The sequence below is a fragment of the Protopterus annectens genome, chromosome 8.part0 (genome assembly GCF_019279795.1).
Source record: "Protopterus annectens isolate FY-2018-M chromosome 8.part0, PAN1.0, whole genome shotgun sequence".
Classification (NCBI taxonomy): domain Eukaryota; kingdom Metazoa; phylum Chordata; order Ceratodontiformes; family Protopteridae; genus Protopterus; species Protopterus annectens.
Genome location: NC_056741.1, coordinates 1,326,934,480 through 1,326,956,813, shown reverse-complemented (window position 1 = coordinate 1,326,956,813; position 22,334 = coordinate 1,326,934,480). Strand labels below are relative to the sequence as shown.

Below are 22,334 nucleotides of genomic sequence, written 5' to 3'. Positions count from 1 at the left end.
GCTGGGACATTTCTATCCCTTCCACCAAGGTGGCAGCCCGAGCCTCACTGAGGAGTTCAGTCCCCAGATCTCCCTCAGACTCCTCCTGCAATCCACTGCAAATGATCAGCACAAAAGCCTCCCTATCATGGTAAGGTTTCATCATGTTAACATGATTAACATGATATAGTTTGTGCCCCTGCCTTCTGCCTAGCAGTTCCACCATGTAGTTAACATCACTTACATTCCTTACCACCTTGTAGGGTCCCTCCCAAGCTGCTTGCAGGTTTGTTGTGTCTGACAGGAATGAGAAACATTACCTGCTGCCCCACAGCATACTCTCTAGCTTGAGCATTCCTGTCATACCGCACCTTTTTCTGTTGTTGGGCTTCTGCCAGGTTCTCCTGGGCCAAGCCCATAAGTTCCCTGAGCCTTGTCCTGAGGTTTAGGATGTATGCCACAACAGACTCCTTGTGGGACTCGCACTCACCTTCCCACTCATCTCAAATTAAATCTAGAGGTCCCCTCACCCTATGCCCATACAGCAACTCAAAGGGTGAAAAACCTGTGGATTCCTGGGGAACCTCTCTGTAAGCAAACAGATGGGGCTAACATTTGTCCCACTCCCTCTTAAACTGATCTGCAAATGCCCGCAGCATGGACTTGATTGTAGAGCTTAATCTCTCAACAAGACCATTAGTCTGGGGATGGTAGGGGGTGGTCTTCATGTGCTTCACCCCACAGGGCTTCCACAGACAAGCCAGCAGGTCTGACATAAAATTGGCACCTCTGTCAGTCAGTATTTCTTTTGGGAAACCTATTCATGCTGAAAATCAAGCATTTGCCACCTTCTCTGCCTCAATGGAGAACAAAGTCACTGCCTCAGGGTATCGTATAGCATAATCCACTACCACTACAATATACTTTTTCCCTGTGGAACTTTGGGTACTCAGAGGACCCACAATATCCATAGCTACCCTCTGAAATGGCTCCTCAATCACAGGCAAAGGCATCAAAGGAGCTCTCACCTCGTCTCCTGATTTGCCTACCTTTTGGCTCTGCTCACGGGTCCTGCAGTACCCTCTAACAGCTCTGGAAATTCCAGGCCAATAGACGTTCTGCATAATACGCCTCTTTGTACGTTTTATGCCCCTATAACCTACAAAGGGAATATCATGGGCTATGGCTAGAAGCGCCAGACGGTACGCTCTAGGCACTACCAACTGCTGTACTCTCTCACCTTTTAGCCCTCCCTCAGGGGTCACTCTCTGTATAGTAACCCTTTGTCCCAGTATACAGATTCCCCCCTTTCCTTGAAAATCAGGTGCCTCCCTAGCTACCTGCCTCAGGCCTTACAATGTAAGATCTGAGAGCTGAGCCTGTCTCAACTCTCTCTTTGTAATCCTTGCCAGCTCCCCTTCCACGGGAAGTCTGGCATCCTCAGACAATGGTGCCTCACTGTCGGCCTGGGTACCACTACTCACCTTTACCTTTGCAGTCACATTGTCCAAGGGACCATCAGTACCTCCAAGCAGCTGTGACTCACCTTCAGTCTCTCTGCTACAGGGTAGCTCTCTCGCTGAAGTAACCACCTCACCAGTCCTGGCTGCAAGTATGCCGTCTGTTTGGGTCTCCCCCAGGCTACCAGACTCACATGCTTGTCTCATAACCTGAGTGCATGTAACTGCATAAGCACATGGTACTACCTCATCCAAATCCTTCCCTCTCCGGACATCTGTAGGATGGTAGTTCGGTACCCCTGTTGTCTCAAGACAACCTACTGTTGGCATTTTGTCTTTCCCACTTACTGTCTCCCTCACCTTTGGTTCCTAACCTTGCCTCCATGGACACCTGTATAGGTTCATAGGTTTATACTAGGCTATCTGCCCTGGGGCATTTACAAGCCTAGCCAGAGTGTGTTTGGCTTTTGCCACCCTTTTAGATTGGTTTACTGTGCCGCTGTACAGTAGGTCACAGAAGATAGCCCTTTTAAGGTTAGTTTACTGTGCCCCTGTCTAGCAGGGACACAGAAGAGATCCCAGGGGTGAACTTACGATCTCCCATCCACTCGTCAAGATTTCTCTTGAAGAGGGTCAGTGAGGGGCACTGCCTAACATGGACTGGGATTCTATTCCAGAGTGAGGGTAGCCTCTGGGATATGGATCTGTCCCTCCAGCATGCCCTATTTATTTCTGTGCTGAGGTTTAAGACCCTGGAGTGTGTAGCTCTAAAGGATTTGGATTTCCTGAGGTGGAGCATGTCCATTAATTCTGGGTTGGACACGGCTTTATATGTCACGCATAGATCACCTCTGAGTAGGCGGTAAGCAACTGAGTAGAGCTGGAGTTTCTTTAGCCGAACTGCACAAGGCATCTGTTTGAGTCCCTTGATCCTCTTGGTGAGGTACTTTTGGGGCCTCTCCAGTTGCTGCAGGTGTCGGGTAAGGTACATCCCAAATGGGGCATTGTATTCAGTTATGGGCCTGATGAGTAGAGGGGCACAATGACCGCTCTTGTTCTAGATGTGAACCCTTTCATGATAAGGTGGGCTATATAGAAGGTCTTTCTAACCACTCTGGCAATGTGATTGTCAAAAGAGAGGTTTCTATCTACTTGGGTCCCCAAATCCCTAATTACTTCTTCCGTACTTAATGGATTACCACCTGTGTGGTAATTTGTGGGCACTTTGTTTTTTCCGAAGGGGATGACTATGCACTTTTTGGCATTTAGCTTAAGGCCATGGCTCTGGCACCAGTTATCCGTCTCTGTGAGACCCTTTTGGAGGATGCTTGTGTCAGTCGGAGAGTCTATTATGGCACCCAGCTTGCAGTCATCTGCGAACTTGGTCAGCCATAGTCCTCCCGTATTAGCCTGTACCTCAGAGAAGTATATACCGAACAAGAGAGGTCCCAGGACTGAGCCTTGTGGGACGCCACTTGTAACTGGTTTGGAGTCTGACATGGCACCTGCAATACTGACCATGTGGGTTCTATCCCTGAGCCAGTTTGCAACCCATCTTGTGACATAGGGGTTGATATTTAAGCTGGTGAGCTTATTTATGATGCCCGAGTGGGGTATTGTGTCAAAGGCTTTTGCCTGGTCCAGGTAGGCCATGTGGACTACCTTCCCTTCATCTATGGCCTTGGTAACTGTTTCAAAGAAGTCGACCAGGTTCAAGAGGCAAGATCTGTCCTTAACAAAGCCGAATTGGGTGGGATCCAGTGTCTGGAGGTTACCAATGTCCTTGTTTATGAGTTCCATGATGATACGCTCCATAACTTTGCAGACCAGACTAGTCAGGCTTACAGGGCAATAGTTTCCTGGGTCCGTTGTGGCACCACCTTTGTGGAGCGAGACCACTGTTGCTGTACGCCATTCCTTGGGTACATATCCTGTAGCAAGGCTGAGATTGAACAGTGACTTTATGTGAGGATTTAGTTCTTCTTGGAGCTCATGTAAGACGCAGCCCAGGACACCGTCTGGTCCCATTGATGCTGTGTTTTTTGCTTTGGAGAGGGCAGCTCTCACCTGTGCATTTGTGATGTCAGGGAGGCTACATTCTGTTGGGATAGACATTTGGTCTTTTTGGGGGGGGGGGGGGGGTTTGCACTGAACCTGTCTGCCAGGATGTTGGCAATGTCTGTGGGATCAGTGTATTTTTTGTCATTTTGTACTAACTCAGAGCATATCTGGGAGTTTCCCCCCAGATTCCTGACATAACTATAGAAGGCCTTGTGATTATCTTTAGTGTCTTGTGCAATTTTTCTTTCGAAGCTGGCCTTAGATAATTTTATGAGGGATCATAGTTTCTTGCTAGTACTGATCAGAGATGCCTTCCATTTTTGGGATTTTGCTCTATCATGTAGTAGCTTCCTCCTTCTGTTGTATAGCTTATTTATGGCCGGGGTCCACCAGACTGGTCTCCTGCCTTTGGAGGAGTGAGTCTTGGTTTTATATGGGATAGCATGATCCATGCATTCCTGTAGGTGTCCATAGAATGCATTTGTAAAGGATTCTGCTGTTTGGGCAGTATTTTCCACTGGCCCGGTGGCTTTGAAGGATTCCACCTCGGTTTTGAGAAGTGTGAAATTTGCTTTTGAGAAATTTTTCACCGTGATTTCCTTGGCTGGGGGTGGGGATGGGATATGGATGTCCAATGAGATTAATTTATGGTCTGATCTTACCAATGAGGGACATACCTCTTGTGTGGAACATAGAGTCCCCATGTTGGTGATGACCAGGTCCAATATGTTATCCCTTCTTGTGGGAGTAGTGACCAGTTGTTCCATAGCATTTGAGTTTATAAATTCTAGGAACCGTTGGGCAAGGGTGTTGGGGCTTGAACAGTTTTCCCAGTCGATGTTTGGTTAGTTGAAGTCACCCAATATTATTGTGTTTGGAGAGACCTTCATATTCTCCAGTGTTCTCCAGAAGGCCGAGTGAGGTTCCTGAGTTTGGGAGGGTGGTCTGTAGTATGCCACATGGACCCACTGGTTGAATTCAAAACATGTAACCCTAGCTCCTGGACGTGTACCTGGACTAGTGGCTTCACCCTGCTACTGACAGATTCTGTTGTGGCAGTCTGTGCTGCCCACCATGGGTTCCTTTAGACCCATGAGCAGTACTGGGGGTCCCCTTCCTGTGCAGGGCTGCCCTGCTTGCCAGGTATAGGTCTCCTTTCTTCCACAACTCATCTGAAGTAGCACATTGTCTATCAGCTAACCAGATCCTCATGTCCTCAGGCAAAGTGCTAAGGGCTTGTTCCCTCACCAAAAGGTCTGCCAGCCCTTCAAAAGTGGTGACCTGATATCCACTCACCCACCTATGGAAGTAAGTGCTCAATTCAGCAACATACTCACATACACTTTCATCTGCCTTGTGTCTATGATCACGAAACTTTTTCCTATACGTTTCAGGTGTTAGCTTAAAAAACTCTAATAGACAATTTTTTACAGCAGTATAATCAAAACATGCAACGTCAGACATTTTAGACAATATAGTTACAGCTTTACCATGGAGTAAGGGGGTCAGGAACCATACCCAGAGCCCTTGGTCAACTTCATGAAACTATCAAAATTATCCCCCTCTTTAAACTGCGGAAGAAATATACTGACCTTTTGTGCTTCTGGGGTCCAGTTAATCCCTTCCCCATTACCTCCATGACTCTGACAAAGAGTCAGCATCTCCTTCTCATGCTGCCTCTGCTTCCCTTTTTCCTCAGATTCCAGGCATAGCAGTTTCTCATTCTCCTCACTCTCTAGATACCACAGTCTCTCAGCTGCTTCTAATTCTACACACCTGGCCTCCAACTCAAGTCTCTCTAGCTCCAGCTGGATTTTTAAGTCCACTGCAGAAAGGTTGAGCTGTCCATTCTCCGAGGGTATTATATCTCCACTGCCAGTCTGATTGTCTTCCTGGTTGCTGTTTTCTGGTGCAGCTGTAACCAAGGCTGCAATCAGGTCTGCCTTAGTCAGGTTTCCATGCACCAGTCCCCTAGCCTGGCACATTTCCGCCAGCTGGCTCCTTGTCAGCTTTCCATACTCCTCTGCTGACATGCTGCCTGCTCACCCTGACTAACTAAGCTAACAAAAGAAATAAAACAATTGTGATCTGAACTATGAGTATTCACTGCGTGGCTGTTTTAGAGTACAAAACACCTTCAAAGCTCACTGTATACAAGCTACAGGATTCACTCTAACCACATCACTACAAGCCAATTAGTATTTGCCAACTAATTAATATGTGATGTGGATATCCCACCTCTGCCAAACACAAATGTCATGCCCGTGCCCTGGCCCAGCAATCAAGAAGCCTCAATCCTTACCACTAAAACCAGTGAGGGCATCTCATATATGAGGAAAGGATAACAAATGCACACAGTAAAGTGCAATTTCCCTTAAGAGCACACAGAGATCACAGCGAGTCCGGGGCTGGTCGCTCCCTTGCTCTCCACGTCCCCAATAAGACTCCCCACTGGCACAGCTATAGGGTCCAGATCTCAGCTTAGTGGGCAAGCTAAAACCTCTAGCAGCCTCTCTGTCCAACCAGTGCTTTGTGTCCCTGCCCAAGTAGCTGACACACACACACACACACACACACACATATATACACACACACACACACACATGCACTTTGAGATAAGAGTTTAAACAACCACACAGACACTCTTGGGGAAGACTGGCACAGTTTCCCCAGTTATGCCCCTTTCTCCCAGACTATATGGTAGTTCCACTTGCCACCACCCACTAATACTTATCAGCTACTCAAAGGCCCTTAAAAGGGTGTCCAATTATTACTGTGCAATATTATCCAATTGGTAGTATGACTCAACAATCAAGGCTTATTAGAGTGACTTGGTACAGGATCCTTATATACATGCAATGTACTCTTAGAGCTTAACTTATCTCTACACAAAACAGCCACAGTTGAAAGGGTTTAAAAATATCTAATAATAAATAATAAAAACACAAGACAATACTTCATACGACACAATGCTAGTCAAGAGTTCAGAAATCGCAGAGGAATACTTAAAATAATTCAGTAGTACAGTTCTGACATCACAGAAAAACACAGTCTAATCTTTCTAGTTTCTAGGTATTTCTAAAAGAAAACACAAGTCTAAGATAACTTACATAAGACAACAGGTATTGCTCTGAGTTGGATGGTCAAGACAAAAATGCTTAATGCCTTCTGATGCTCTCTGTTTTAATTGCTATTTTCAGTCCTGATTCCCATCACATCATTTCACACTTTCCTGGTGTTCCCAGTTTAACAGATACTACATAATTGTTATCTTGCACCTGCAAGAAACTACAGCCAATCAAGACATTCCACATGTAAACTCTAGTAATTATTCCTTACATTAAAACAATAGGCAGGATGCTTCACTCCAGACTCATCAACTCCAAATTCTAACTTCAAAGGGACAGACATGAAATAATTTTAACTTCAAAGGACAGGCATGAAATGCTTGTCTTAACTTTCTTTACAGCAGAGGGCAATGTTGCTACATTGTTTTAAGTTCAATATTTCACAGCATATCATTTCATTTAAGAAAACAAGCTTGTAGTTCAACATTTCACAGTATTTTCTTTCAATTAAGAAAACAAGTCTGTAGTTCAACATTCATATTTACAAATGATAGAATTATCTGCACAATTCTATCTAGCTAGGCTGGCAGCCTTCACAGACCACTTCTGGTTTGTTCTTCCTTTCTTCACTTGTCACTGCGGTCTGCACCTGTTTCTTGTCCTTAGCTTTCTTCTCCCTATCCCTTCTTTCATGTCTATCTCCCACCTTCTTCCTTTTTCCTTGTCCTGTGTAGCATCACTTTCTTGCATCCCTCTTACAACTACCAATGTTCTCCTATCCTCTACCTTTCTCTCCACAAACATATTCACATCCCATTCTATCTAATGACCTCCTACTGCCTCCTCTCCAGCCCCATTCTGTCCTTTCTTGCCTTAATAACAAGTCCACTACCATCTGTAGCTCCCATATTCTGCAATAAATATCCCCATTCTGCCACGGCTGTTAAACTAGCAAAAGGTCACCATGATGGATTAAGTATACTTTTGCCAAACCTCTTAAGTCAAGCTTGTCATACTCGGATCTCTGCTCCAGAGACACCCTGTCAACTGAAGTTGTTGAACAACTTTCACAAGTGAGAACGCAGGGCTCCAAGGACTTAAGGCTGCAAACTACAAAATCTCCACATTCGTTCCTTACTTAAAAAAAAAAAAGAAAATCAAAACTTACAATCCACTAAATTTGGTACCGAGCTTTATAAACAGTGCAACAACCTCAGCCAGACTTCAACTAATACTTCTACTTCAGCATATTACACCAAAGTGCATTTCTTACAGCTACTTCACAATTCCAGGTCTGTTCAGTACTACAGCATTATGTCAACAGGTCAGGTCTTGCCAAAATACAATATGAAGGATCAGATCCCTCTGTGTCTTGCTAATTATCAATGCCTTTGTATAATGCTTACAACAAATGCCTTACTGCATATGCGCCCATCTCCATCAATACCTGCTATGAACTTAATTTGCTGATCTATTGATTTTGTATGTAAATTTTAATTGCTTTGTGATGTGGTTACTATTATGATAATCAATATAAAATAAATTCTGCTTTGTCTGCACGTTATAGCATACAATATACACTAACATTTTCTAATATTCTCTGTAGTTGGAGCTTTTCTGTTAGGGTCTCCAATAAAAAGAGATGTGGTCCAGCTGGATGTATCTGCTCAATATTACCACATTCCTGGTTTCCACAGTGAAAGATAAAGTATAGGGTACCAACTCAGAGGCAGAGATATGTGAGAGCACTAGCAGAAAAGACATAGCAAACAAACGTGGTTTCAAGAATGACAATGACAAAGTACAATTCCCAGATTAGAAGAAGAGATAAAAAATAAAATGTGATTGAGATATGAAGTGCTGCATTTTTTCAGAGGACAGTTACAAACTTCCTACAGTTGTGTTTAGGCATTCAGGAAGACACCTGTTATGGAAGATGTCCAGTACTCACTTGTACTGTACACATGTGCACCAGTTCTGAATCATTTCATCTAATGGGCCAGATGGCAGTTGTCTTATTGATATTCCATCAAACAAGGTTGACATTTACCTAAGATTTCAAAGTCTTTACATTCAGTACAGTAGTGATTTGAAGGGCAAAGCCCTCACTGATACATTTTAGTGTTAAGTTCCCGGCCACAGTGGTTTAATTATACTGAAAGAGGGCACAATGCTCAGTCTTTGCCTAACTCTGGACATCTGGAGAAACAAACAATATGACAGAAGAACAGATCATAATAATGGATGAATAATATGTGTGTGACTCTTTCCTAACATGCAACATAATGATGTAAAATTAAAGTTGCTCCACAAGAGAGAAAGGTAAGAAGGAACTATGCAAACAGAACTAAAACAGTGAAAATGGCAGAAAGGCATTATATAACCATTTTACCTATATATATATATATATATATATATCTATACAATTTTCTATTCCCTGGAAATACGTACCAGTTATGATAAAACAATGCCAATGTGGTGAAGAAAAATGGAATCATGAAGTAAAGGGAAAAGATGTGGTCATCACGGAATTCTCCTACAGAACAAAGACACATTTTAGAAAATGCAATTTGAATTCATAACAACATGCAGTCTTAAAACAAGTCTGATGCAAATTATTAAGGAATACTAAAACACTCAAGTTCAAGTGATCTCAATACTATCAAGGTAAAAGTTAAGCACTAGAAGACAGCATACTTTTTATAGATTTTTTTCTATGTCTCTAATTACAGACTTTTAATCTCCCTTTAATGTTTGATTTATAAAGGAATAGCTTGTAAATCAGTATTCCAGCTACCTCTTCATTAATGGCTCTCTGAAAAAACAAGAACCATGCCCATTCTCTGTGGCAAAAAGGGATAAATAGTGGCTTGGTCTGTGGAAGTGACACTCAGGAGGGTGGCAGTGTGTGGTGGATACTGGCTCCTCCATCCTGGGGAGAAAGGTGGTGCTGGGCCAGCAAATCTAATTCCATGCAAGAGGAGATTTGAAACACAGATGTGTTCCCAGGACCGAGGCATGGTAATCAAGTCTAGTGAAGGTGCATATATATTTGTTTGTTTTGTGACTAGATACATAGATTGCAGACTACTGCAGCAGTCAGAATGAAAAACATCGTTGCCAAGACAGTCAACAAGTCGGATTATATTACTGTTAATTTTTCATTCATTTACCACTGTGGAATTTCAAGCCAGCTTTCGGATACAAGTAATCTTTCATCTGGAGTACAAATTAAATAGGTTAGGTTCAGTTCTGATATAAAGAGAAACAAAAATCCTGCAAAATGGGTTAGTTACAGAAAAGTCTGTGCTAGCAACAGCAAGTCTCTGCAGAAGAAAGGAAGGTAATTATGAAAAAAATAAGATAAGGTTAAATAACAGAGCTAAACTTGTGCTGTGGTTAAGGATAAACCGTTTGCATATGAGTGACCAAAGAAAGATAACAGTGCAGGGGGAGGGGGGATTTCAAGCAACTGTTTATAGGTACAGTTTTACAGTTAAAGCTGATCTACAATTTTAGACATAACAACTAAGCAACAGCATTAGATAAAAAAAACACAGGATAAACATCTAAGCTACAGAGAACCAGAACATTTCATCCATTCTCTGCATTACCCAGTTCAAAAGTCATGTGGAAGTCAGATACTACCCCAGCACACAACGGCAAGAGAGAGAAGCTAATCCTGCAGAGAATTACAGTCTACCCCTGGAAAAACACACACGCTGACACATGGCATTCATATTTATATGGATAATTTAGAAGGTGACCAATTCACTAATGGCATGTATTTGTGATGTGGACAAAGAGAAATGACGGGAGGGAAAACAAATGGGCACATGGAGAACATGCAGACTCCACACAGAACACACTCCAGCCAGCAACCAAAGGGTTGTTCTTCAGCAACACTAATCACTGCACCACATACTGCACAGGAAACAAACTACAAAAAAAAAAAAACAAAAAAAAAAAAACTAACAATCTGGTAACCGAACAATGAAGCTTCACTTCTTCAACAGGTACTACCATACTTCTGAGGAAATCCTTTAGTGAGTGGCTGCTGTTCCAATGCTAAGCAGAGGGACTATGTATTCTAGGTCTTAGCTCCAACTAGATTATGCACCGTCAAGTCCTTGATCTTCAAAGGAATGCATCTGCTGCACAGGACATAGTTAACAGTGCATGTTGAAGCCATCCTAGTCAGCACAGCAGTGAGACCAGGACTTTTTTAAACCCTGAAAACAAGAAAATTGATAATGAACCGCTAAGGATACCTACAATTTCATATTTCAGTTAGAAATGGCTGGCTGACTGACTGGGGTCCATCAGCAAGTGGATCCTTCCCATTTGGTCATTATTCTTAAGGAACTTTCCCAAGTTACTTCATAACTGAAGGTGCAGAACTCAGACATATCTGGCTGTGGGTGATGAGATGAAAATTAATTTGCTTAGAAGCCCTTAATTTTTTTCCCGTTTTAATGTACAATCTAGATAAACAGGGACCATCATATTTTCTACCTATCTCCTGCCTTTCCACTGCAACCATCAATCTTTAGTCCCTGTCAGTGACCAGTGGTCAATGGCTCAGGTGACAGCCCATTGCAAAGTCATTATCCAAGCAGGATCCTAGCCATCTGCTGACCATCATCCAGTTATTTACCCACTGAATGGTCTGCCCAGCCCACATGTTAGCATGAGGACCTACAGAAAAGAGAGAGAGACTATTTTCATTATCAGTTCTCCTCAGTGGCCCTACAACTTTTCAGGTGGCTTGCCCCTCCATAGACACTGTCACTCTTCCAGAGAGAGCCATCAGTGAAGCCTCTATTCACATGAGCAACAGGACACTTCTAATAAGCCCCAACCCCTCCTGTGGTGGCTGAAATGAAGTTCCCGTAAAGGCCTCCTATGCTTCTGCCTGCAAATGTGCCCCCCCCCACACACACACACACAAAGACTGCTACCATCACTGGCTTGTAAGTAGCAATACCAACATCCTCAGTTCTGTTCTGTACCCTTGCCACTTACTGGTGATGAGCAGCCCACAGGACCACCACTTCCTCTTTCCCCCATGATAAGCAGACTGGCATTACCCATTCATTCACATCATCCCCTGCCTGGATTTTCTAGCACCTAAGCCACTATTTAAACCTGGGTTGTCTGGATTACAGGGCTTTTCCCCTCTACACTTTGGAGCTGGGCATAGAGTGGCAACAATGTCTACAAACACTGGTCACATTGCTTCTCTCCTCTCATATCTTCATATCATTTATTAGAATCACATTTGGTTGAATCAGAATATGCTGAACTGAAATGGTTAAAACCTCATTTAGTTGAAAAATCATTTTGTTGAAATGGTACTTCGTCATTGCACCTCTGAAAAATGTAACACTATTAAACAATTTAAATTGTTTCTGCAATGAGCCTATGCCTTCATCCCTGCTAAACTAACTCTAAGGTTGCAGTACTTTGGAGTAAAGTGACTATATGTCTATCCACTAAATTTAAATCTGCACATATCTCTAAGTCATTACAACCCCTGGGAGGATACTACCCATGGGCTACTGCAGCAGTGAAAAAAATGTGAACATCTATTCTTATGGGCAAGTAAGTCTTATACAACTGTACTTTATTTGTTGTAAACAGTGTAAATAGTCATTTTAATAATCTACAAATAAAATACCTCTCGTTTTAAGTGCAGTTCTGCTAAGCTTTTGTGGTTTCCTGGGTATGCTGTTAGCTGCCAATTTATTTTGGTTCTCCACCTCTCTTGCTCTTTTTTTTTTTTGCTTCTTCTTAGTCTGTGGCAGAAAAGATCCCAGTCTGGCTATTCTGTGCAGTGCTGTGTTTCTATCAAATGATAGGAAGATACACCTCTCTCTCCCACCATGTTGAAGGTTTCTCCTCTATGCATTCTGAGCTGCTGCTACAAAAATAGAGTAATGGGAAGCAATGTGGTCTCCTACTCTTACGTGAGGGTAAATAGCATTCGATCCAGACCATGCTTTGGTCTGCCCCTTTTGGTTTAAGTTGCATGCCAAACATGACAGGAGGGAATCACACTGCACCAGCACGCAAAATACTTTTATACTGCCATTTGATAGCTGTAGAAAACAAGAAACTATTGTGAGATTCTCACTTTGCTACACAGCACAGTGTATAGTTTTCTATTGATGTGCCTTACCATTTAACTCAACAGTGTTGAAAATGATTATTGAAGCTGATATCACCAGCGACTGTCCCACTTCAAGTCCATTGATGCCAGCTAAGATGTTGATGGCGTTTGTACAAAATACAGCCAGCATTCCCATGTAAACATAGTACAGAATACCTGGAGGAAAAAGGAATTGCAACAAACTTATCAATGAAGAATTCAACAAGAGTGATGAAATAAAAGCAACAAATATTTATATGTTACAGTTATTTGCCCTTTCTACATCACAGTCAGTATTTCTTCAGTCACATGTCACAGTTGTACAAAGAACAGGGTAGGTGCTCTAGACAGCAGTGTCTGGAAGACACAGTCACACACACTGTTTCTTTGTCGTGTTCTTCTCTTCTTATCAGATCTGATCTTAAGTAGAGACACATGGCAGTTACCTGGATTCATACCTTTCTCTAAATTATAATTATTGCAGACAATTGTCATCTAGAATTCTCCATCTCTAATCCAAGTCAGTCTTTTTATACTCGTAGGTTCATAGGTAGGTACTAGGCTATCTGCCTGAGGGCATTTATAAGCCTAGCCAGAGTGTGTCGGCTTTCGCTGCCCCATTGATTAATTAACTGATCCTCTGTCAAGCAGAGCCAATGAAGTGATCCCAGGGCTGTATTTTCTGTTACCCATCCACTCGTCAAGGTTTCTTTTGAAGAGTGTTAGTGAGGGGCTCTGCCTGATGTTATCTGGAATTTTGTTCCAAAGCATGGGGAGTCTCTGTGACAGGAATCTATCCCTCCAGCATATTCTATTTATTGTTGTGGCAAGGTTTAGCTCACTAGAGCACTTGGCTCACAGTGACTTGGATTTCTTTAGGTGGAGCATGTCCATCAATTCTGAGTTGGACATGGCTTTGTAAGTCAGGCAGAGATCACCTCTGAGTAAGCGATATGCCAGAGTACAGCCAGAGTTTTTTCAGTCAGGCTGCATAGGATATATGTTTGAGACCAGTATTCCTCTTGGTGAGGTACTTTGTGGTCTTTCCAGCTGTTGGAAGTGTCTTGTGAGGTACATCCCAAATGGGGCATTGTACTCTATGATGGGTCTAATGAGTGACGAGTAGAGAGGCACTATAACCTCTATTTTTAGATGCAAACCCCTTAGTAATTAGATGGGTCACATAGAAGGATTTCCTAACTACTTTGGCAATATGATTGTCAAAGGAGAGATTACTATCTACCTGGGTACCCAGATCTCTTATTACCTCTTCTGTATTAAGGGGGCTGCCACCTATGTGGTAATTTGTGGGTGATTTGTTTTTCCCAAACAGGATGACTATGCATTTTTTGGTATTTAGCTTGAGGCCATGACTTTGACACCAGGTGTCTGTCTCAGTAAGGCCCTTTTGGAGGATGTCCGTGTCAGCCAGAGAGTCAATTATGGCTCCCAGTTTGCAGTCATCAGCAAACTTGGTTAGCCATAGTCCTCCTGTGTTTGCCTGTACTTCTGAGAAGTATATGCCGAACAGTAGGGGTCCCAGGATCGAGCCTTGCGGGACACCACTAGTGACTGGTTTATAGTCGGACCTGGAGCCCGCTATTCTTACCGCGCGAGTTCTGTCTGTAAGCCAGCTGGCAACCCATCTTGTGACGTAGGGGTTTATGTTCAGGCTGGCGAGTTTTTCTGTAATACCAGAGTGGGGAATGGTGTCAAAAGCCTTGGCGAGGTCAACGTAGGCTGTGTGAACCATCTTTCCCTCATCTAAGGCCTTGGTGACTGTCTCAAATAAGTCAACCAGGTTTAGTAGGCATGATCTGCCCTTAACAAAGCCAAACTGGGTCGGGTCAAGTGTTTGGAGGTTCCCAATGTCTTTGTTAATGAGTTCCATGATGATGCGCTCCATAGCCTTGCAGACCAGGCTAGCCAGGCTTATGGGGCGATAGCTAACAGGGTCAATTGTGGCCCCTCCTTTGTGGAGAGGAATAACTGTTGCTGTGCGCCATTCTATGGGCATGTAGCCTGTGGAGTGGCTTGAGGTTGAACAGCGTATTTAGGTGGGGGGTTAGATTGTTCTGTAGTTCGTGCAAGATGCAGCCTGGGACACCATCTGTTCCCACTGACGCTGTGTTTTTGGCTTTTGAAAGGGCTGCTTTCACCTGTGCGTCTGTGATTTTTGGGACACTACTCTTTTCCGGTACTGCTGTGAGCCCTTTTGGAGGTGAGAGGGGGGTGAAGTTTGCACTGAATGTATCTGCCAGGATGTTGGCAATATCAGTAGGTTCAGTATATTTTGTGCTATTTTGCACTAGTTCAGTGCATATCTGCGAGTTGCCACTTAGATTCTTAACATAGCTAAAGAAGGCTTTGTAGTTATCTTTTGAATCATTGGCTATTTTTCTTTCGAAGTTAGCCTTGGATGATTTCATGAGGGACCCCAGTTTCTTACTGATACTGATCAGGGATGTCTTTCCTTCTTGGGATTTGCTTTTTTTTCTGAACTAGTTTCCTCCTTCTATTGTATAGCCTGTTTATTGCAGGGGTCCACCAAACTGGTTTCCTTCTCTTAGAGGAGTGAGTCTTGGTTTTGCTAGGGATGGCACGATCCATGCATCCTTCTAGGTGCTCATAGAGTGCATTTGTAAAGGTTTCTGCATCTTGGGCAGCGTTATCCCTTAGTGTGTGGGCTGTGAACCTTACCACCTCTGTCTTAAGTAAGGTGAAGTTTGCTTTAGAAAACTTTTTTACTGTGGTTTCCTTAGCTGGGGGTGGTGGTGGGGTGTGGACATCCAGAGTGATTAGTTTATGGTCTGATCTAACCAGTAATGGGTTGACCTCCAGTGTGGAACACCTGTCACCCATGTTGGTGATGACCAGGTCCAATATGTTTTCACCTCTGGTAGGGGAGATTACCAACTGATCCAGGGCATTTGCGTTGATGAATTCCAGGAAGCGCTGGGCCTGAGAATTTGTACTCAAGTAGTTTTCCCAGTGAATGGTAGGGTAATTGAAATCGCCCAATATCAGGGTGTTTGTTAGGACCTTCATATTTTCCAGTGTGGTGGTCCTGGGTCATGGAGGGTGATCTGTAGCAGGCCACAATTTGCAATGCAGATTTGCCCAATGTTAGTTGCACATGGATGATCTCAGAGGTATCATGCTGCGCCACTAACCTGGAGGTGTAGGTATCCTTGATGAATATGGATACACCCCCCTCCTTTTGTGTTTCGGTCCGTGTTCTGTGGCGGAAACGTGTGGTATGAGTTGTAGCCCAGTACTGCTGGGGTGCTCTCTGGAGTCTTGAACCAGGTTTCAGTTACTGCACAGACGTCGACGTTCTCCACACTGAGGAGTGCTTCGAGCATGTGCATTTTGAGATGTAAACTCCTGGCGTTGAGTAGCATAACCCTCAGTTTTTTGTTAATTGTGCTGTTTACGGAGGTGGGTTTGACTTTTGAGCCTTGCCTAAAAAAGGCACTATGGGGGCAGCAATAGCCTTGGCCAGTATTCGAAAGCCTGGTGGTGACAGGTGCAAGCTGTCTCTTGCGAAGCAACGGGGCTTGTCGAGCATGTCGTCCCAGGCTGACCGACACTGGATCACCTTAGAATGACACCAGAAGCTTAGCCAATTGCTGAAATTGATCATTTTTCTTTATACTGAGGTATCATTCTTGGTGAGGGCAGGATGCTACTCAGGGTCAGAGTCATACCAGCCTGGGCTACATGATCAGAGAGCTCTTCCATGTCTCTTTTCATGTAGTCCAGGGAGGTGCATCTCCGGTCATTCACACCAACATGAACAATGACAGAGTCATATTTGTACTTGTTCTGGAGTGACCTGAGTGCTTGTGTTATGTGGCGGATTCTGGCTCCCGACAGGCAGCTAACAGTAACCTTCTGCTTGTCCAGCCTAGTGAGTGGGACGTCAGTGTGCCTGACTATAGAGTCCAGATCAATATTTTCCCTTCTACAGTTGCAAGTAATGCATCAATTTTGCAACCAATGAAAGAATAACCTTCTCATCGACCCTGTATGTACATTAAATAATTCTGACCCAGCTAAAATGAGGAGGAGGTAGGAGAGTGAAACTGCAAATGAGGGAGTGGGGGGGGGGGGGGGCAAACAGAGAAAGAATTTGAGGAATGATTCTCAAAACACTGTCCAAGTCAAGAAGTTCCAATTGAATTTTCAACTTGTTTTGCTGCTCGTGGAATGGTTGCATCTCTAAGCAGGACAAGGTTTCAGGTTTGAAACTATGATGCATTCATACCTCCTACTGCCACATGAACTGTTGAGTGCTCTTTTCATGCTCTATTAAAATATGTTTTCATCCATTTTTTTAAATAATTCAGTACGTGTAACATATCCTGTACAAAAACTATGTTCTGCATGTGGTGAGTGGTGCATCGTTGTGATAAACCAGTGCCAAGTTAGTTCATGTTCCTCAGACCACTTACCACATTCCTGACAGTTACAAAACTTCTAGAAAGCCTACAAATTACATTTTGTCTGCACAGCATGTGCTTCATATACAGTGGATATAAAAAGTGAACACTCCTGTTAAAATGTGAGGTTTTTGTGATATAAAAAAATGAGACCACAATAAATCATTTCAAAACTTTTCCCACCTTTAATGTGACATATAACCTGTACAATTCAATTGAAAAACAAATCTGTTAGGGGAAAAAATATAAAAAATAAAAAATGTACAATATGCTGGTTGCATAAGTGTGCACACCCTTAAACTAATACTTTGTTGTGTGTGCACACCCTTAAACTATTACTTTGTTGAAGCACATTTTGATTTAATTACAACATTCGGTCTTCTTGGGTATGAGTCTATCAGCATGGCACATCTTGACTTGGCAATATTTACCCACTCTTCCTTGTAAAAGCACTCTAAATCTGTCAGATTGCAAGGGCATCTCTTGTGCACAGCCCTCTTCAGTTCACCCCACAGATTTTCTATTGGATTTAGGTCTGGGCTCTGGCTGGGCCATTCAAAAACTTTAATTTTTTTCTGCTGAAGCCATTCTTTTGTTGATCTGGATGTATGCTTGGGGTCATTGTCGAGTTGAAAGGTGAAATTCCTCTTCATCTTCAGCTTTCTAGCAGACACCTGAAGGTTTTGTGCCAAAAGTGACTGGTACTTGGAACTGTTCATAATTCCCTTCACCTTATCTAAAGCCCTAGTTTCAGTTGAAGAAAAGCAACCTCAAAGCATGATACTGCCACCACCATGTTTCACGGTGGGGATGGTGTTCTTTTAGTGATGCACCAAAAGTACCTTTTGGAATTGTGGCCAAAAGTTCAGCCTTGGTCTCATCAGACCATAACACATTTTCCCACATGCTTTTGGGAGACAATGTATTGTTTTGCAAATTTTAGCTGGGCCTGAATGATTTTCTATGTAAGAAAAGGCTTCCATCTTGCAACCCTACCCCACAGTCCAGACATATGGAGAATACGGGAGATTGCTGTCACATCTAGTACACAACCAGTACTTGCCAGAAATTCCTGCAGCTTCTTCAGTGTTGCTGTAGGTCTCTTGGCAGCCTCCCTGACCAGTTTTCGTCTTGCCTTTTCATCAACTTTGGAGGGACGTCCAGTTCTTTGTCCCATATTTCTCCACTTTTTGAGGACTATATTCACTGTGTTCCATGGTATATCAAATGCTGTGGAAATTTTTTGTGCCCTTCTCCTGACCGATACCTTTCAACACTGAGATCCCTTTGATTCTTTGTAAGCTGTCTGCGAACCATGGCTTTTGCTGTAGCAGGCAACTGAGTAAATGTCAGGAAAATCCTAATAGGGCAGCTGAACTTTATTTGGGGTTAATCAGTCTCTTTAACTGATGGCAGGTGTGTACCCAAGAAGACTTAATGTTGGAATTAAATCAAAAGGTGCTTCAACAAAGTATTAGTTTAAGGGTGTGCACACTTATGCAGCCAGCTTATTGTACATTCTTTATTTTTTATATTTTCCCCTAACAGATTTCTTTGTTTTTCACTTGAATTGTACAGATTATAGGTCACATTAAAGGTGGTTTTGAAATGATTTATTGTGGTCTCTTTTTTATATCACAAAACCTTGGCATTTTAACAGGAGTGTGTACACTTTTTATATCCACTGTATATATGATGTCGTACACGTATACGTCCAGTAAATTGCTGACTACTTGCAATGCAAACAGATAATAATATGAATGCAAAATAAGCCATTTACTTATGTATGACTACATAAGAGAACATATACTCTGGATATACACATGCACCCTCAAGCCTAAATAGTTACTGTGTGCATGACATTGATCAAAAAAAAAAAAGATAAGCGACTAAAGGTTTTTTTTTTTTTTTTTTTTTTTTTTTTTTTTTTTTTTAACTCTGGTCATTTGCTCCCCATACCATTGACAAACAGCCACTGTAACAGCCTTAAAGTGCTTCATGCCTGAGCCATCACTCATTCATTCTCAGTATTACTGAGAGTCCCATTCACTTTGGGATGGTCATCTAGGCAGTTATGTTTGATTGTACAATTAAATGCCTTATTCTCTCCATACATACCTCAGTATGTACTCAACAGGTGACCATGCAATGTGTGTGTGTGGTGGTGGGGTGACAGTTGCGGGTGATGTAACTCCGCAACCAGTTCTGAAAACCCTATTAAAAACAAGAGGTTCACAGCAGGTTCTTGGTCCCCACTAGGAATGCAATGATGAGATGTGTTCCTTCCTATCCCTGTAAACAGGCGAGAAAGACTATGCCTCAATTTCTCTCCAACCTAGTCTATTCTTTCAGCACCCACGCGGATAGTCAAAGCCACATAATTTGGGTCAAAATTACAGCTCCAGCCTTTTAAGCAATGTAGTCAGCGTAAAATGAGACATATGTTATTAATACTACAGCTATACAAGAGCAAGCACTGCAGGGACCCATGTGACACAACAATGATGTTCTTAATTTATGTTATACTACAGTGGTGATTCACAAATGGTTTGTGACTAACTTCTTCTATGCAGACTTTCATTATGTATGTGAGGAGGACAGAGTATATCAGATAACCAAAGTTCTGCATGTACAGAGAAAGGATTCATAACTCTATGTACAGCATACACAGTCATTTACACCTAACCATAATAAGCAACATGGCACAGCTGTACAAGAATCTGGCAGGATTATTCATTCACTTGCAATGATATTCTGAATATGCTAGTAATTGTTAAAATGTACCAAATTTTAGAGGACAACTGTGTAATACAGCACCTCATACCTGAGGATTATTCCAAATAAAAGAGACTAAAGGTATGAAAGGTGCATGTTTCTTCATATGAGAAAAAGCCTGAATACAGCAACTGTCAATAACCAACATGGCTAATGGCTGGGTTCACCATAGTGACATGTCTCAATGTGTGAAAATGATTCATATGGAACATTTAGGCACCTGTGGCTATTCAATATCCAGGGCTCACTATTCATGCCTTGTTATCTCTTTGCACGGTAAACTGAATTCTGAATCTCCCATGTTCCACAACATACGCAGCATGGATCTAACAGAATAGTTCTTAACATTACTCACCATCTGTAATAACATACAATGATATGTGTGGTATAAACAATAAAATAAACAAAAATACATAAAAATAATCCAAAGTACAGCACATCTTACAAATGACACAGGATATGATTAACCCTATTTTGATCTTTCTCAAATAAACATTAACACAATATAAGCAGCTGTAGTAATATAGCACTGGAATGCCTGAACAGTGAAACATGCATGTCTACCAGCAGTGTAAAATATATCCGAGATCAGGTTTAACTAAATACATCTATATTTTCCTCACTTCAATGTAATCAGCTTAATGTGGATACATATAACTTAATTTTTACATACGAGACTGTGTACATGCCATTATATAGCCAAAAAGGCACAGTAATACACAGAACATGGGATACATCATCTGAGCTGTGCATACAGTTACAAATGTGAATGCCTTGTGTTTTCTTGGATCACAACATACATTACTTGGCAAAAACATGAGATATATTGATTGCCTATCCAAACCGACATTGTATTTGCAATGTTTTTAGTTGCTATCACTGAATTTTATAGCTGTTGTTCCAAATGCACAAGTCAAATGCAGTACTTTGACAGATTTTTAAATAAGCAGTTAAAGCTATAAGCCATGTAGTAAAAAAGAAGTTATGTACTTCCCATAATGTTCCATCTGTGTTGTCGATCTTCATTTATCCTTGACCTTTGGGAAATGGTTCTGATCCTCGGAACTGGCTCAGCCATTACACAGCTCGTAAAAGCCAAAAACAAAAACTCTTGAGCTAAGACTTTACCCAAAACACCCCTCTACAGATTACTTCAGATAGAGTTTGCAGCTACACAGGAAGACAGAAGAATATGTATATGGAATTGAGAAGGCTATGTCCAAGGTCAAACTTAATGAAGTTATCAGAATAAGCATCCAATCCTCCAAAAAGTCTGCAGGAGGGGGAAGGAGAGTGGAGTTCCACGGATAAATGAAGATCAAAAACACAGATGGAACGTTATGGTAAATACATAACTTCGTCATCTGATGTTGTCAATCTTCATTTATCCTTGTCCTTTGGAACAGAGTCCCCAGCTACTTTAAATCTTGCGTGGCCTTATGGAAGGATATTCCTGAAAACCATACAGCCAAAGAATGCTCTTCTCCTGGAGATCAGATCCAATTTGTAATGAGTGATAAAGGTATGTGGAGTGGCACATGTTGCTGCTGCGCATATTTCATCCATGGAAGCTTTGGAATGGAAAACGGCAAGAATGCGCTCTCACTGGCACTGGTAATTGGACATTCTTATTATTGTATTTAAAAGTAATACAGACTCTTAACCACCTTGACAAGGTGACTTTTGAAACAGATTTTTCCAGAGATGGACCAGAAAAGGAGATAAATAACTGATCCAGTTTTCTAAATCCTTTAGTTCTGTGTAGAAACACAATTGTCTGTGAACATCCAGCAGATGTAAGCAATAGTCACTTTTGTCGTAAAAATGTGGAAAGAAAACAGGTAAGTCAATTGTTTGATTAATATTAGTTTCTCAGACCACCTTAGGAAGAAAAGAAGGGTTGGTTCTTAGAGAAACCCTGTCCTTATGAAAAATCAACTATGGGGGTTTTGAAGATGGTGCTTGCACTTCAAAAATCTTTCTGGTGGAGGTAATGGCTATCAGAAAAATGGTCTTCCATGAAAGAAACTTTAAGTAACAGGTAACAGCTGGTTCAAAGTGGGAAAGTACCAAAGACTGCAAAACTATAGTCAGATCCAAAGGAACTAGAGGGTGTTTAAACAGTGGTTTCAACCGCAGGGCTCCCTTCATGAACACTTTACACAATCTATGGGAAATTAGTGAATGGTCTTCAAAGCCATTGTGGAGATTGGAAATAGCAGTTAGCTGGACCTTAATAGTAGAAGCAGATGCTCCTTGTTTGAAAAACATAGCTAAAAACTCCGGGTCTATATCACGTAGTCGAAGTGCCGTAACTTCGACTGACATATGTTCGAACACATACGTCCGAAGTTACAGAGCTTCGACTAGCTATAAAAAAATAAAAACACAACGG

General features: G+C 42.2%; 1 protein-coding gene across 2 annotated transcripts in view; it reads right to left on the bottom strand.

Moving 5' to 3' along the window:
• The window catches only part of DPAGT1 (dolichyl-phosphate N-acetylglucosaminephosphotransferase 1), a 229,991-nt gene that overhangs the window by 120,601 nt on the left and 87,056 nt on the right, over positions 1–22,334 (bottom strand). For both annotated transcript variants that reach the window (XM_044080866.1, XM_044080865.1), the window contains exons 3-4: positions 12,750–12,896; positions 9,020–9,104 (exon numbers count right to left, since the gene is read on the bottom strand). In XM_044080866.1, coding sequence (XP_043936801.1) covers positions 9,020–9,104; positions 12,750–12,896 — 232 coding nt within the window. The remainder of the gene's footprint in view (positions 1–9,019; positions 9,105–12,749; positions 12,897–22,334) is intronic.